We start from the raw sequence: 15,984 nt of genomic DNA, 5'->3' as shown, positions 1-15,984 counted from the left end.
AAAAAAAACTGTTATTACATACACTTTATTAACCATAAAGAGTGAATGGTGAATTAAACTTAAAATACCTAATATTCCTGTTATTGGAAAAACAAAATATCGTGTATTTTGGCCACTGGGAGTGCTCTTTGGAAACTTCGTTTGGATTAGAAATCAGTGCCATGACATGTCATGTCAGTCGAGTGTTATAGCGGTGGAGTGTCTATGTATATACATAGGGTATAGCCTAATTAGCAAAAGAATGATAATTTGTCAGTGTTTGACGGCAAAGTTGCTTTCTCAAATCTGTCAAGTAATTCTTCTTATTTTTTTCTGATCACGTAAGATTTATGAAGGAGAAAGTGAGATAAGTCACGTGATAAAGATAGGTAAACACCTTTTACTGCACTGAAGGAACATTTGTAAGTATATCTATTTTGCCCCTTGATGCATACATTTACGCAACCAATCAGACGCCTCCTTTCCTCATTCATTTTCAAATTACATCATCAACAAACTATTAAACTGAAAATGACCTCGTAAAACTAATTTGATACATCATGTTTGAACTATTGACACCTTTTTGGAAAATAAATCTGGTTATTCTAATGCTACAAAAATGCAGAATGTCAAAAAGCGACGGAGAAAAATTCAAAGCGTAACCCTAAACCGAAATATTAGACAGATAAACAAGTTTTCAAATGAACGCAGCAAGACTCCTCAACAACTGAAACCTTTCCGTACCAGAGGCCACGGTATGCATACAGCTATATCAGATGAAAGTGTGTAATATTATATCCAGTAACGACGTGCTTTAGCGGAAAGACACACGCGATAACGGGTCACACTTCAAGTACATTTTCAGAAAAAGGTTTGTGTGTTTTTGATTATATGGATTTGGTCATATTCTCAAAAAATAAAAATAACGCGCGGATGGAACTTTGTCACAAGAGGAAAGAACCTGCCACGCCTCAGACTCATCGTTGAAAGCCGAGTATCACAGACGTTATGCCTACTGATGTTATTGGCCTTAATATTAATAGTACACTGGTGTTATTAGACAAACTTCAACAGCTCTATGCTTAAAAAAAATTTAATTAAAAAATATTACAAAACAACACACTGGGTGTGTTTGGAACCATGCAAATTTATTTTAGCGCGGGGAAATATTATTTTGGATATTTATGGTAATATTATCGGTGCGTTCATGCAGATATGTCTGGTTGATTGATGAGGGTGACGAACTGTTGTTGCATCACATCACTTGCCATACGATACAACTAACCAGGGTCTTAGACGTCCTAGCTAGCTGTCGATGTCATCCTTAACTATTGGGGACTGAAAGTACATCCGTCCACATAGAAGGTGGGTGATGCATAGAATATTTTTATGGTTGTTTTGACGCCTTTAGATATACATTAAATTTTGTGTGTGTTTTAATATTAGTATGAAGTATTATATATCGTATGTAAAGCAAATACATAGTGCATGTATGCCCTGTTAACACCAAGGCTACTTACTGCAATCAAAACACAACTAGCCTTTCCAAAAGTAGAACTTTAATGAACGAGTAGTTTCAAAAGTAGAGTTTCGATTAGTGTTTTATTACGAAATATTATTGTTTTCTGTATGGTGGGAGTAAATTATCCGTAATATTTTAATATACCCAAACGACATTTGATCTGTTTATTGTCTGGTGTCAGTACGTATAGCATAAAAGGTTAAGTAGACGAGGCGTCAATTCGTCACGGTTTCAAGTTTCGTCCTTTGTGTGGTATGATGGGCGTTGGAATATCTTATTTTAGCTTTCTATCTCGAGATCCCTTGCTGGTCACGTTCTCAGAGGCCTCCGCTATGAGTAGATGTAACGGAACAGAAAGGGCTTTTGTATTGTTTCGTATTAAAGCTCGAGTGAGCATGTCCTGAAACTAAAACTGAATTTATAATAAAAAACAAAGCGATATTCGCTTCTGGATAAGAACAAAGAACACAGTCGCCCAATTTGAATGCAAGGTCATGAATTTAGGTGTCTTGTTAGTGCATTGGATAGTTGTTTTGTTACTGTACAGTACTAATAATCAAATGCCACTTGAAATAAAAATCATAGGCATTCCTACACTTTTAATATAGTTAACTGAATACAAACGTACACCCATTCAACGGTGCAAAAGTGAAAGATAATACAGTTCTTATAGTGTAGCAAATCCACCGACAGTCACATTTCCAAAACTAGGTTTAGTACACTAAGACGCGTGAGCGCTGAGTAGTATAAACTATTAATATCATGGCTCTTTTTGTGGTGATGACTTCACGATATTCATTGTACAACTATATCCCCATGTCTTATTTTCACACATTCACACTCAAACCATTGATCGGTTGTCTTTGGTAAATTGAACGTGGTATTAGGCAAAGACAACCATGCACACACCATCCGACAACTGCGTTGAAAAGCAACCGTATACAGTCACACTGTCGCACGTATGGAATTATACACAGAAACGCACAAAGACAGGCAGACAGGCAGGTAGACAGGCAGGCAGGCAAACAGACAGACAGACAGACAGACAGACAGACAGACAGACAGACAGACAGACAGACAGACAGACAGACAGACAGACAGACAGACAGACAGACAGACAGACAGACAGGCAGACAGACAGACAGACAGACAGATGGTAAATCGACAGATGAGAGAAATTATTTGTGTATAGACACTCCCGGTGTTAAATTCAATACTATGCAGGATGACAAAAGTTGAAAAGCAGACGTTGATCTGTCCATAACTAAACGTTAATGAAGTAGAATGGAATCCAGTCTAAAAATAAAATTGTAGTGTTTTCACGAACCTTATGTCAGAATGTATGCATGTAAACATGTAGAGGTATGGTATTCAGTTTAGTATTTAGTTTCTGACATAATGAAGAAAATATTGGAGAATTATAATAATGATACCATCGCCAGTAATATCTCTTAAAATGAGAGAAAGTAATGGTAGGTTTGAAGGTTTTTACTCATACTACGAACACAGCAGAGCCAATGACATAGACACGCGTTGTCGTGGCGTAGAACGCCCAGAGTATATATTCCACATTTTTGTTCAACCCGGCTCGTTCATGGTATGATTAAATATAATTCAATACTATAAAGTTTTATTCTTATTGAAGAAACGCTGATTACTTACAGCAGGAGAAACTAAACTGTGCATAATCGACTGTCAGGATGGATAGGAATTGTTGCATTGTCTATCTCTCGCATAATTTATATACATTATAATACAATATGTTGTATCTTTTCAAGTGTATTATATGAATAAACAAGGACAACATTAAAGACACCGAGTATCCCCGTGATAAGTTTTACAAAACAAGTCAAAACAAAAACATGCATTGTATTAAGATTGTACACTGAGTGTGGTATATATCATGCACAGATGGGGTAGTTGTGACTGCAAGAGACAGACGTGTGCAACATTTGTATTACAATGTATACAGATTACCATCTGCTAGATTAAGTATGTCCGTCCTGACTGTCGATTCTGCACAGCTTAGTTTCTTCCGCTGTAATACGCACACAATTTAAGTCACCAAACATATTGTTGGGGGTTATTTCTTATGACGTAGGGCTATACCGTTTAACAATTTTGACTTATAAATTCTGAACTATTCTAACGTTTTTACCTAGTCATTAGAGTGAATTAACTTTATTATTTAACACATGACATGTAATGAAACTATACACCACAATAATATGTGTCAGAAAGTCAGCAACACACTATACATTACATTTTATAGGTCAGATAGTACATGAGGGAGGCCGCCATTGTTTATGTATGTTAATATTCTTTGTCGTAGCATAAGTTATCAAGTACACAATGCTGATTTCTTCAAGTCAAAAGTGTCGTAATTCGGTCACAGGTAAAGGGAGTTTTACGTCGTTACAGAAAGTATTGCTTAATGAGGGATGACTATATGACTAATAGAAACTAAGCGATGCTGTGTATCATGATATTTTGTAGAGAATTAGTAAAACCTTCCTGAGCCTCAGAACTGAAAGCTGAGCATCTCTGAACACATGGCAACCGTTGTTACCAGTATAAAGCACTATTGTAATAACACCAGAATGTATTCAAGTTGACAGTTTAATGATAATTAATGACTGTAGAAAACATCTGGATATTTTGATAGAGTTACACTCTTAATCTTAGTTCTGTCTTGTTTTTGTAAAGTGTTTTGGCAAGTCACCATGACTGATTTCGTATGTGCTTCTGCAAAGTAAACATCACTTGAGATGAACCTATTCCCTAGAGGTGTTGAATATTAAAGTTAACTGTCAACAGCAAGTGACATGTGCTTGTGCATAACCTTTCACTGACTTGCAAATGTACTTTAGTATACATATTTTTATTATACCGAACAATTCTAAATAAACTCATACACGATATGTGATTCATTCTGTGTATAACATCTAGGTAATGAAAAATTGATTTTATCACAATTAGTTGCCATCTTTTGTAGGGAGATTGCGATATTCATAATTAAATTTAAAAGTTGTTCTCTCACGGGTCAAAGGTCATGTTTTTGTCTTTATTATTCTTTTTATTTACGGTAATAGTTATTGATATCGTATATAATTTACATTTCAATATATACCTCTTGTAATAGTTTTTATTTCATTTCGTTAGTTCTTGCTCTTGTGTCTGTGTGTTTATTGTGTCGAAAACGATATGACCACAATGACGCAGTAAACAATGATATAATTCATGATATAGTTAGGTATCAGAAAAAAATCTTTAGTTTTGAAAAGGAGTATATGAGGCTAAGGGTGGCCTTACTTAAGCCTATGTTTGTTATGACCCTGACCGACCCTATATATATCTTCACTATAGAAAAAGGTTTTAAAATTGCGCCCTCTACGGCACTAGTAAAAAATAACAAAATCACTGATTGTACGATTGAGAACACACGAATGCGTATCTGAGCGAAAATTACCGTTTATTCTCTGAAATTTGATAACTTTATGACAGAAATGGTTCAAAGTTTCCTTCAGACTTATTTAAATAGTACATTCTTGAAATGAAAGTATCACAAACATGTACAATTACATATACGTTTTTTAATGCTTAACCGACCGACCAACAATTTTTAAATTGTTACAATGAGAAACAAAGAGTTGAGTACGGGTGCTTCTAGATCTACAAAAGAAATGCTGATTTGTTCCACACTGAAGAACAAATAACGTATTGCACATACTAAAAACTGACAATTTGTTTCATTTCCAGGTAGATTCCGAAAGATGTCGCTGGACACTCTGGAAGCAATTGCTTCATCAACCCTTCAAATAAGCAAGATCGCAAAAGAGGTGAATGTACACAAAGAAAGATCTATACGTCTTTGTGAGAGAATCGGTGAATTAGAGCCAATACTAGCAAGGATTCTACAATTCGAAACTGAAGATGAACGAACCGCCTATCAGGAACCGCTACAGAAACTTAATTCGTGTTTAAAGGATGCAACAGACTTCATTTCTCAATTCCGGAAGGAGGACACATTCTTGAAAACTTTGAAACTAGAAGACATCAAGTCTGGTTTTGATGACTTGAATTCTCTGATAGATAGCGTCGTACCGGAATTGTTAGGTTTTGCCATTACAACCAGATGTGATAATTTTGTTGATAGGAAACAGAAAAATAACGAAGACGATGAAGATGAAAGAAAAGATTGTGAAGAATTCAAAACCTATCTTGATGGTCTACGGAAAGGTACTTGTAATACTCCTATAAATACTGCTCGTGTATCCGTATGCCTGCCTTCTTTTCTGACTGCGTTCTCGGCAGGCATCGTAACATAAGCTCGTGTAAGTTGTAATCAGATAAGGCAAGAGTGAAATGACATAGAACGATCCATAAACACTATACATTACGTTACGTTACTTGTATTTAATTACATGTCTGCATATATTAACGATTGCATGTTGTTGACCCTTTGCAGACATATCATCACTGTTGTGGTCCCTGTTTGTATGTGTTTTAAACTCAGATAATTGGTTTTATCTATTCCACACAGGCCAAGAGGATCTCTGCAATATGGTAGATTCTGTCAAGACTGAGATTAAGCAATCAGTGGCAAGAGGTATGTATGTATGTATGTATGTATGTATGTATGTATGTATGTATGTATGGATGGATGGATGGATGGATGGATGGATATATGTATGTATGTATGTATGTATGTATGTATGTATGTATGTATGTATGAATGCATGCATGCATGTATGCATGGTATGTATGTATTATGCATGCATGCGTGCGTGCGTGCGTGCGTGTGTATGTATGTATGTATGTATGTATGTATGTATGTATGTATGTATGTATGTATGTATGTATGCGCTGTTTAGGAAATTAAATATCTGTTAAAAATGAAAAAGGAATGGAAAAGGAAAAATGTTGCCTATTTAATTTGAAAGTATTTCATTCTCCAAAAGTCTTTACTTTTCTTTGTAGATTCAGAAAGTGGTCTGAAGAAATCAGAGTTAAGGCACATTAGTAGCAATGATTTGACAGTACATGAAGAGATTGGATCTGGTAGATATGGAACTGTGTACAGAGCAGAATGTTTTGCAGATACAGTGGCGGTCAAGAAATTTACTCCTAAAAGGTAGGGACGATTTACAGCAACCTCCATAACGTTTACATGTTAACATCTAAATCATTACATAACACTCCCCTTTAGACGTCGATGGAAAATCTGCCAATCCATCCTGAACCTACCTGTCATCGACGAGAAAAAAATACTTTACGAGTAAACACTTTCCTCTCGTTTTAAAAGAAAAACAGTAAAGCGATTACTCGACTGAGGACAGATTTGTGTCAACTGTCTTTATTTCGACCGAACAGTCCCGAGTCACATGTGCATTAATTGTCGCCAAAACTGGAGTCAACATGTACAACAGTAAATTCTTGCAAGTGAATTCATTTATCATATTTTCGATGCAGCAAAATAGGACCTAAATAATATACAGAAATGTCTGCTGGTGGTCTTTGCAGGCAGGCCCAGTTGTAGGATGAATGTTTGTGGTTTGTTTGCTGATGATGACAGCTGTTTTGTACACTACATATGGCAAATCTAGTTTACAGAGCGTTCATAAAGCATACTCCCAGGAGGCATGCTAGAAGCCGTCGACCGACCGGAGGCTGAAAGAGAGCATTGGCAGAAATTACATATTAGAATTATCATTCTTGCGGTCACTTCAGAGGTCAATGTACCACAGGCACACTTTGAAATGTCGAAATGTGGAACTGACTATACAGGGATGCACTTATTTTCACGGTGATCCGCTGTATTCCAGATCCTGCAGCTGTATATTCCATTATTCGCGTGTGATAGGATGACAAAACACAACATCGTGAGCGAGAATAAATTAAATCCTGCAATACATTCTGTACACTATAGCATCCATTTTGACGCCATTGGGCTCGGTAATAATTTCAATTAACACACAAACACTATGATTTGTTATGCTTACATATGGTCGCTGTTAATTGGTGTATCATGATCAGCTGGTAACCCTTGACCTCTTCGGTTCTAAGATTGGATGACATTGGTGTATCTGTTGGTGTGTAAATGGTTTATTTATGATACATTTCACTGTCTTACTTTCAATTTTTGAAGTAACAAGAATACTCTCGCTACACTTTGGAATCATGAATTCTTTCATTGTCTGCTATAGAGATCATGACCATGGTTTTATTGAATAATTGTAGTCAAATACAGTGATGGGACATCAGCTTTCTACACTGTCCACATTACCAGAGACTCATCTGCCCATCGTCGGACATCAAAGTCTAATGACTTGACAATTATTCACGGAATTAATACATTTTCAATGTGCCATCAAAATAGTAACCATCTCCTGGTAGTGGACAGGAATGTTTTTGAGTCCCCCAAAATACAATATAAACTGAAAGTAGTTCCGGTTATTTTTCGCTATTAACATAGCTTGCTGTGCATATTTTAGTTGAAACTGATGGACACCTGACAAATTTGCATAGCTGTTGGGTTAAAAAGAATGATCATCATGTAAATTTAAAAAAAATGCTTTTCAAATTTAAATGAATGCATAAAATTGTTTAATTACTAGTCTAAGAAATATGTTCATATATTTTATAGAATCAATCTGTTATGCAGTAATAACTATTTTACCATATTCACCCATAATACTTTGTGCCTACGGACAGAGCGGATTCACATATAATTAGTTGCAGAATTATTATGACGTGGGAATCTTTGCCGACGTGCCTTTACATGCAGCCTTTGCAAGGACAAAAAAGGCCATGAGAAGTGCGTAAACATGGAAACTTTTATTAGGTATATTGTAGGCCGCAAATTTAATGTAAAACAAAATGAAATAACATTCAAGTTCTGTGTTATATATGATTTATCCTTAACTGAAGACTGCATAGATAAAGGAAAATTTGCAGCTTTTGTAATTATATAATATAAATTCTACTTAGATAATGGAAAAATAATGTTAAAGGTATGCTTTAGCAATTACTTCAGAATGTTTGCTATAGTGAATAAATTATCCTGACTATGTTTGCTTTCAGGGGCTGCATTGAAGGATTAAAAGAAAGTTTGGTAAAAGAAGCTACGAACATGAAACGGCTTGATTGTGACAGTGTTGTACGGCCTTTTGGAATTTGCACAGAACCAGGTAATATTATATTCTATGTTTTACTCAAACAATAAAAACACACATACCATTATAATGACATAGCTAACTTTATTTTGCAAACCGTGAACAACTGTGTTGCAGCAAGACAGACAGACAGACAGACAGACAGACAGACAGACAGACAGACAGACAGACAGACACCATTTCTCGTTATATAGTGTGATAATGTTTTTTTTTTACAACAGTTAGTCTAGCCATAGTTCTGTTTAATAGACCTATAATCCAAAAACATTGACAAACATAAAGAGATGAATAATCGATCCAATGATTTATTAGTATGAGAGACTGTTAACTTGACACATTACAATAATTGACTATGTAAATCGTATACATTTACCACTTGAAGTTGTTATGGTCAGAAAAGGTCAATCGAATACTTTTACGCGTGGAATAGATTTTAAAATTCTTTTAATTTTTTAAGTAGCTAAATTAAGTAGGATCTTCTGAGACAGTTGGTGTTCTTGTAGCATAATAGACTGACTTTTCAAAAACCATATGTTGATACGTGGAAGAACAACCACAACTGTGACACGATAGATATATGATAGCGGAGATTAACTTACACAATGGTATGCCTTCTATCTATGCTACTGCCGCACAAGGAATAAACTATGTCAACAGAAAATGAATACAGCACATGTGTGTTGTGTGTTTTGCACGTGTATATTGTTTTTATACATAACAATAATATTAGGCCTAATAAAAAAGAGTGCATGGTTCCGATTACACTCAATTTAAGAATAGGTGGGGGTAGGTAGATTTTATTTCATGTGTAAGTGTCTAGTTCAGTTTTTCCATTGTTTTCCAAATGGTCTCCATGTGTTGTTTTTTGTTCCTATCAGATGTACAGCCATTACAGATTGGAAGAACAGTTTTATACTGTCTTTTTAAGTTGATATCAGTTTCCGCATCCACTATTTCTTATGAGAATTCACAATCGTTGCGATTTTATTATTAGATATTTTCTCGAATACGTAAAAAAAGGTCAAGGAGGAAATGTGGGAGAGTTTTCATTATTTTACCCAGTTTTCTATGAAAATGCAAGATTTGGACGAAGGGCACTTGGTTCTTAGTGGTTGCTTATATAGTTGTGTCAATTCATAAAGTCTGTAAAAAGTGAATGTTAATTTCTGAAGTTTATCACACTTGACCTACCTACACTACAATTCAGAGCATGCCAGAATGAACAGTGTATCTATAAATCACTACGTAATGAGGCTTTCGGCATTAGCACATCGTTAAGTTCACCCCATTTGGAATAGAGGACACACTTCCCACTATATAAATTCTCAAATTTATGTATTGTCGCGCTGTTGTGGGCAATCATTATCACACCAAAGTAGTGTGTGTGCTTGTATATTAGTTCAATAGCTTTTAATTTCAAGGAAAGTGAGATAATTAATAATAGTTATTTTACTCACAACACTATAATTATCCATTCTTCCATCAAGGCAATAGCATTATTTAAATTTTACCCATCTTATTGGAGAATTCAAAATATCACTACTGAAAGTTTTACTAATTCAGGATGATTACAGACACATTATCACAACAATTTGGAAACGTAAAGTGCATCACAACCATTTTCTACAACATATAAAGGCTGAGGTACAAACAAGATATCTACAGTGATATAAGACTTACACCTCAATTATCGCAGATTGTTGATTGTTTTTCATTTGTCACAGATAATTGTCTCGTCGTTATGGAGTTTATGCAATACAGAAGTCTTCGTGATTTCTTGGACAATCCACCTGATGACTACGACCTCACCTGGAAGAACAGAATATGGTTAGCTTTGGGAGGTGCCAGGGGCCTTTATCAACTCCACAGTGGCAAACCACCCATGCTTCATCGATGTATTTCAAGCGACAAATTCCTCGTAAACAAATCAAAGGATGTTAAAGTAAGTCACCACTGAAATAAGCCACTTCTTTAAAACTAACGGTGTGCGCAAGAAATGAAACACGATGAATTTTAACCAATCGTATTTGCTTTCAGTCAATCACGAGGTGCGACCATAAGTGAAACGTCCAAGGCAGTTGTCATACAATTTGAAACATGTTGCTTGTTTCCTTGGCCAACTATTGCATGCAAGTAATTGGATATACTTCATAAATTTCTTTTGAAAACCCAACATTGTCGCTTATTGATATGTCGAGACCGTGTCAGAGAAAGTATTTGTAATATTTGTAATATGCAGCATATAACATGATTCATATTGTTGACTCTTCAAAACCATCATAATATGTAATACACTAATGAACTCAATGGTAACGCATGACATAATTCAAACATGATGTTATGTACACAAATATCCTAGTAAGCAGTCAATCTAACTTAAAATAGCTTCTCAGCTAGCAGACACAATCGTTTGAATACATTGAGAAGTAAGTTAGTTACACATTACTCATCCTTGCTGGCATTTTATTTGCATTTTCTCATTCCTTTCATCTTTATAACATTTCATCAGATAACAAGATATCACTAAATTTTCATTTTTTTTAAATTTAAACAATTGGCGAAAGTAGTATTGCAACATTTAATTCTGATAAACATAGACGCCTAGCAGTACTATTGTACACACTAAACCTCTAGGGCCAGGAGGTATAATAAACGAAAGGTAATATAATATATATCTTTGTAAATATAATATTACTGCGATCGCGATAGGTAGATATTTATAAGGAGGAGGGGGGGGGGCATTAATGTTTTATTTGGGCAAATAGTTTGTAAGTTTGTTCTAGGATTAGCTGTGCACTAATCATATGAGACAGTATATCGGTAGGAAATAGAGACAGAGGTAGAGATAAACATGGAAATAGTAATAGAAATCCAGGAAATTATGAATAAAAGTTGTTTATTCCTCCAGGACCCCGTGAATAAATATAGAGCATAGGAAAGGTTATCTCTACTTGAACTCAAAATATAGTTTACGTAAAGAGTTATTAGGATGCCCCTAGCCATTTTCATTAGTTTCACATGGCCCAACCGACCATACATGCCCTGACTCTGTGAAAAAAGGGAGCATAAAGAAATATGATGCATTTTATGATCAGATAATAAAAACGCGAGATTTCAAGGATGATATTAACATAACGTACATATCTTGAAGAAAATTATTATTGATTGCTGAATGATGGGACTTTAGTAGTTGTCTTGCTTTAATAATTATCTGAGACACAATAATAACATTACTGTTATGAATTGAAATCATCACAAACAAGTACATTTACTCTTACTGTTTTTCTTTCCTTGACATTTGACCCATGCATATGCTATTACAAGAAGCATGAAAATAACAAGGGTCGCCCTTAAAGCTGCATAATTATCTGTACATAACTGGGGTATTACTTGTGCAACCAGACAACCAACACTATATTCACAGAAAATTATTGAAATATTGATATTTAGACCTTGTAGATGTCAATTACAGGTCTAATTTATTTATAAGCAGTATTATACGTTAAAGTTGTAATTGATTGAGGGAACTAATTTTTGGGTGCGCATCTAAAATCAATTTGATTAAATATAGTACACCATGCTATGTGTACTGATACACCCGGGGGCGGTACCCCAGTGGTCAGCTCTGGTAGAGGTGTGTGGCCAGTACCAGTGCTGGAAACCCCAGGCCACATTTTACACTCACTTTGACCAAAAACCAATACCCCATTTTAGACCATTACAGGTTTTTATAAGTTGAAAGTTTAGCTAGACCAAAATACATTTTGGTCTAAATGGAATGGCAGTTATGTTTTGGAAAAGGACAATGGACCACATTTTAGACCAAACACAATCGAAAATAATACAAAATGGACCCCGTTTTAGACTCTTCAGCTAGAAAAAAAAAGCAGACCCCGCTTTAGACCAAAGGGCTTGAAAACGCACCCCAAAGGATGGCACATATACGTATAATCAAATAAGGGGAGTAGCCCCTCCCCCCCGGGCTGATACACAAACATGTTCGTGAACAGATAATTCACAACTATTCAGGGTGTACAACATTACGATTACGTCATTATATCTAACAAAAGTTTCAAAAAAACCGGTCCTGTTTCAGCTTGAGCATCTGTAACAGATCAATTCGAAAATAAAGTTAATAGATCTATGCAATTTAAGGTTTTAGAAGTACTAAATGCTAATTCATTAAAACTGATGGTTCAAATCGAGGTCAGTGCATGAGCTATTGAAATTACTGATTGCTGCCCGCTGAAACAAATTTGATGTGTGCATAGTATACTATGCCCATGACATTCCTAGCGCATCAGTGACGTCCCGGTGGGAGGTAACCTTAGAAATGAAGAAACTGGGGATCAGATTACCACTTGCTACATCTGTTAATGTTATCGGAAACTGGCAATTTGAAATTTAATCTGAACTTTGGGATCCCATAATATTGTGTATAATATGGATATGTATGTAGTATTTTCAAAAGAGTTCCTGAACTAGACTATACTACACTACATTAGAAGATGAGATTAGACAAGACAAGACAAGACAAGACAAGACAAGTAGCTCGCTCTGCACCCGACGTACAAGCCTTCAAAGTTTCACTGAATGATTGTATTGCTCCACATGTAACCATTGACTACGTACGCGACAACCAGTATTGGTGTTTGTATGTCTACGATGCAGATACAGAATGATACAAATAGAGAAATAGAGATACATACAGATAGCGATAAATACAGAAATAGAAACAAGACAAGACAAGGCAAGACAAGACAAGACCATTGAATACTATGTAATAACACATGTCAATGCATTACAAAAACGTGCAGACAAAATGCAAACGGCAAATTTGTAAAATTGCAAAGATTCCCAGGTGCATGACTGTGCATACACAGTATTTAAGATCGGTGTAATATTTCACATGATATTGGCCTTTGCATAGTATCACTGACATACAGACGGGCGTAAAGACGAGAGAAATGAGCACATCACCATACCGCCACTGAGGGGTATATAGTTAACATAATCTGCTTAGTCTAATACGTTGATCTACTTCGTATACTATTATAAAACTAATCATTGCAGACGAAGATTATTTGTTTTGAGTAATGGAAAAATGAGAGGAATTGCCATTTTTGTTCATATGCATGACTTAATTATATATACTCTATATACAGTAGTATATAGTACCTTAGACAAGTATTTAATTCATGTTGATGCAAAGCATTGTAATTTATAAACAGAAAGGTACCTGACTTCATTCATAAAATGGTGTTAGGTTTCCAAGTGAATTTACGGCATTTTGACATGACGTACAATTTCTACTTGTTATTAATTTATTGACAAATTTCTATCACTACCTTCAAGATTTCAGATTTTGGTTTGGCTAAAACAAAGTCGTCAGCAGTTTATCATGGAAGTAGTAAGAACACCTTAAACTACATTGCACCAGAACATCTTAAAAATTTGAATGAAAAGTACAATGACAAGAGTGACGTTTATGGGTAAGTATCAGTGTTTTTGTGTGTGGTACGTCACAAATATTGTGTACGGAGTGATACTTGGGAAAGCTGTCGGAAAGTATTTTATTCAACAGAAAAAGACAAACTACAATACAAGTGTCATTGTTGTATCTTACAATGTGAACGGAAGAAGAAGAGCTTATGGCAGTATGCAGTAGTCTGCAAATAGAACATTCATTTGTATTAGCTCCCTGTTACAAGTTTAAAAAAAACCTCTTTTAAAGGAATAACGGTTAATCTGTTATAGCCGTCGTCGTCGAAATTGTTGTTATTGTTGTTCTAGATGACGTCATTTTATTGTAGTTTCCTTGCTTTTATTATAAAAAGCTTAATGTTATTGATAACTTTGTTATACTTTTGTTGTGTAGGTATGGCATAGTCTTGTGGGAAATTGCCACATCGATGAAGCCATTTGAAGGTACGTCGATACTGAGATGACACAGCCATATAAGAAACCATAGTTAGTATCTTTCAACAACAATATGATGATGACAACATTGACGTATTTCAGTCCGTACTGGTAACAAAAGATTTGTTCATCAATACGATCTTGTCATCAGTAAGATTTTTAAAAATAGTAAAAGAATGGTAAAGATTCAACTGCAAAGGCCAGGCGTGGATTGAGATATTATTAGTAAGCAAAATATTTGAATGTTGTTCGGATAAGATAAGATAAGATAAGATAACATAACATTACATGCAATTTTACCTCCCACTCGCCCGTCCATCCGTCAGTCAAGCAGTCTCACAACAAATCTTTCAAGCAACTGATCAATTTATCATCAGTCAAAGCAACCAAGCAAGTGGTCTCATAATTGTTTTATTCTCGTCAAGCCAATTTCATTGTCTATTGATAAGAAACAACTTTATGCTATTCGTTTTCACTTATTCGATATTTCAATGACTCATTCATAGAACAAAATAATTTATGTATTGAAAATCACGTGTCTGTCTATGACATTAAAAGTACACTTTACTTTTTTATTTTATTTTAGGAATGTCTACGCAAGATTTATTGAAATATGTGTTAATAAGAAAAAGAAAAGAAGAGCTACCGATTGAATGTCCCCATGACTTTAGGGATATTGTAGAAAGATGCAGGGCACACGAACCAACGACGAGACCCTTCACTGGAGGTAAAGTTATATTCCTTAGCTGAATATCTTCTAGATAACTAGTTCTATTCTACGTTCTATTAGTTCTACGTTATTTTCCATTACGAGCAATCGAACTAATGTTGTCAAATAGTATGCTTTTGGATCCTGTTTTTTTTCAAGCAAGATAGAGTTGCCTTCTATATTGAAGTAGTTTTTACATCAAATTGGTGTTACTCGACAAAGAGAAACCTGTATACATATTTAGAAGTTATTCCCAAATGTAGATCTTCGTTCAGCCAATGAAAATACGAGTGACTTAAGGGGTCTTTGTCATCACGTGTCGATAGACGAGTAGTGTAAAAAGCCTGAGGTCACATGTATTTTAATTCCGGATGAATCAAGAAAAATATTGGGGAATAACATAATCATACCATCGCCAGTAATATATATCCAAGAAAATTCGGGGAATGTAATGGTAATTTTGAACGTTTTGACTCATATTTCAAACACAACTGAACCAGTGACGCATGTCCGCGTTTTCATGACATAGAAGCATATTGTCCTGACGTAGAACGACCAGGGTGTAAATTCCATATTTTCGGTTTATGATCATTTATGAAGCAAACACTAATTATATTTCACTTTTTGTCTTCCACAGAAATTGTTGAGAAACTGGAAACGGCACATTCCGCTTGCTAGAT

General features: G+C 35.2%; 1 protein-coding gene across 2 annotated transcripts in view; it reads left to right on the top strand.

The window, feature by feature from the left end:
• The first annotated feature begins 1,194 nt into the window (after window positions 1-1,194).
• Window positions 1,195-15,984, top strand: part of LOC144448317 (mixed lineage kinase domain-like protein) — a 16,072-nt gene continuing 1,282 nt past the window's right edge. The window contains exons 1-10 of one of the 2 annotated variants that reach the window (XM_078138508.1): window positions 1,195-1,344; window positions 5,261-5,740; window positions 6,045-6,110; window positions 6,482-6,635; window positions 8,585-8,691; window positions 10,401-10,618; window positions 14,032-14,168; window positions 14,555-14,604; window positions 15,182-15,322; window positions 15,942-15,984. The exon at window positions 15,942-15,984 is cut by the window's right edge and continues 1,282 nt beyond it. In XM_078138508.1, the coding sequence (XP_077994634.1) occupies window positions 5,275-5,740; window positions 6,045-6,110; window positions 6,482-6,635; window positions 8,585-8,691; window positions 10,401-10,618; window positions 14,032-14,168; window positions 14,555-14,604; window positions 15,182-15,322; window positions 15,942-15,982 (1,380 nt within the window). In that variant the 5' untranslated portion in view covers window positions 1,195-1,344; window positions 5,261-5,274 and the 3' untranslated portion in view covers window positions 15,983-15,984. The other variant, XM_078138509.1, reaches the window with a different exon arrangement.

Source organism: Glandiceps talaboti, chromosome 17 (genome assembly GCF_964340395.1).
Source record: "Glandiceps talaboti chromosome 17, keGlaTala1.1, whole genome shotgun sequence".
Lineage (NCBI taxonomy): Eukaryota > Metazoa > Hemichordata > Enteropneusta > Spengelidae > Glandiceps > Glandiceps talaboti.
Note: the sequence above shows the minus strand (reverse complement) of the source record. Positions and strands in the feature narration are given on the sequence as shown.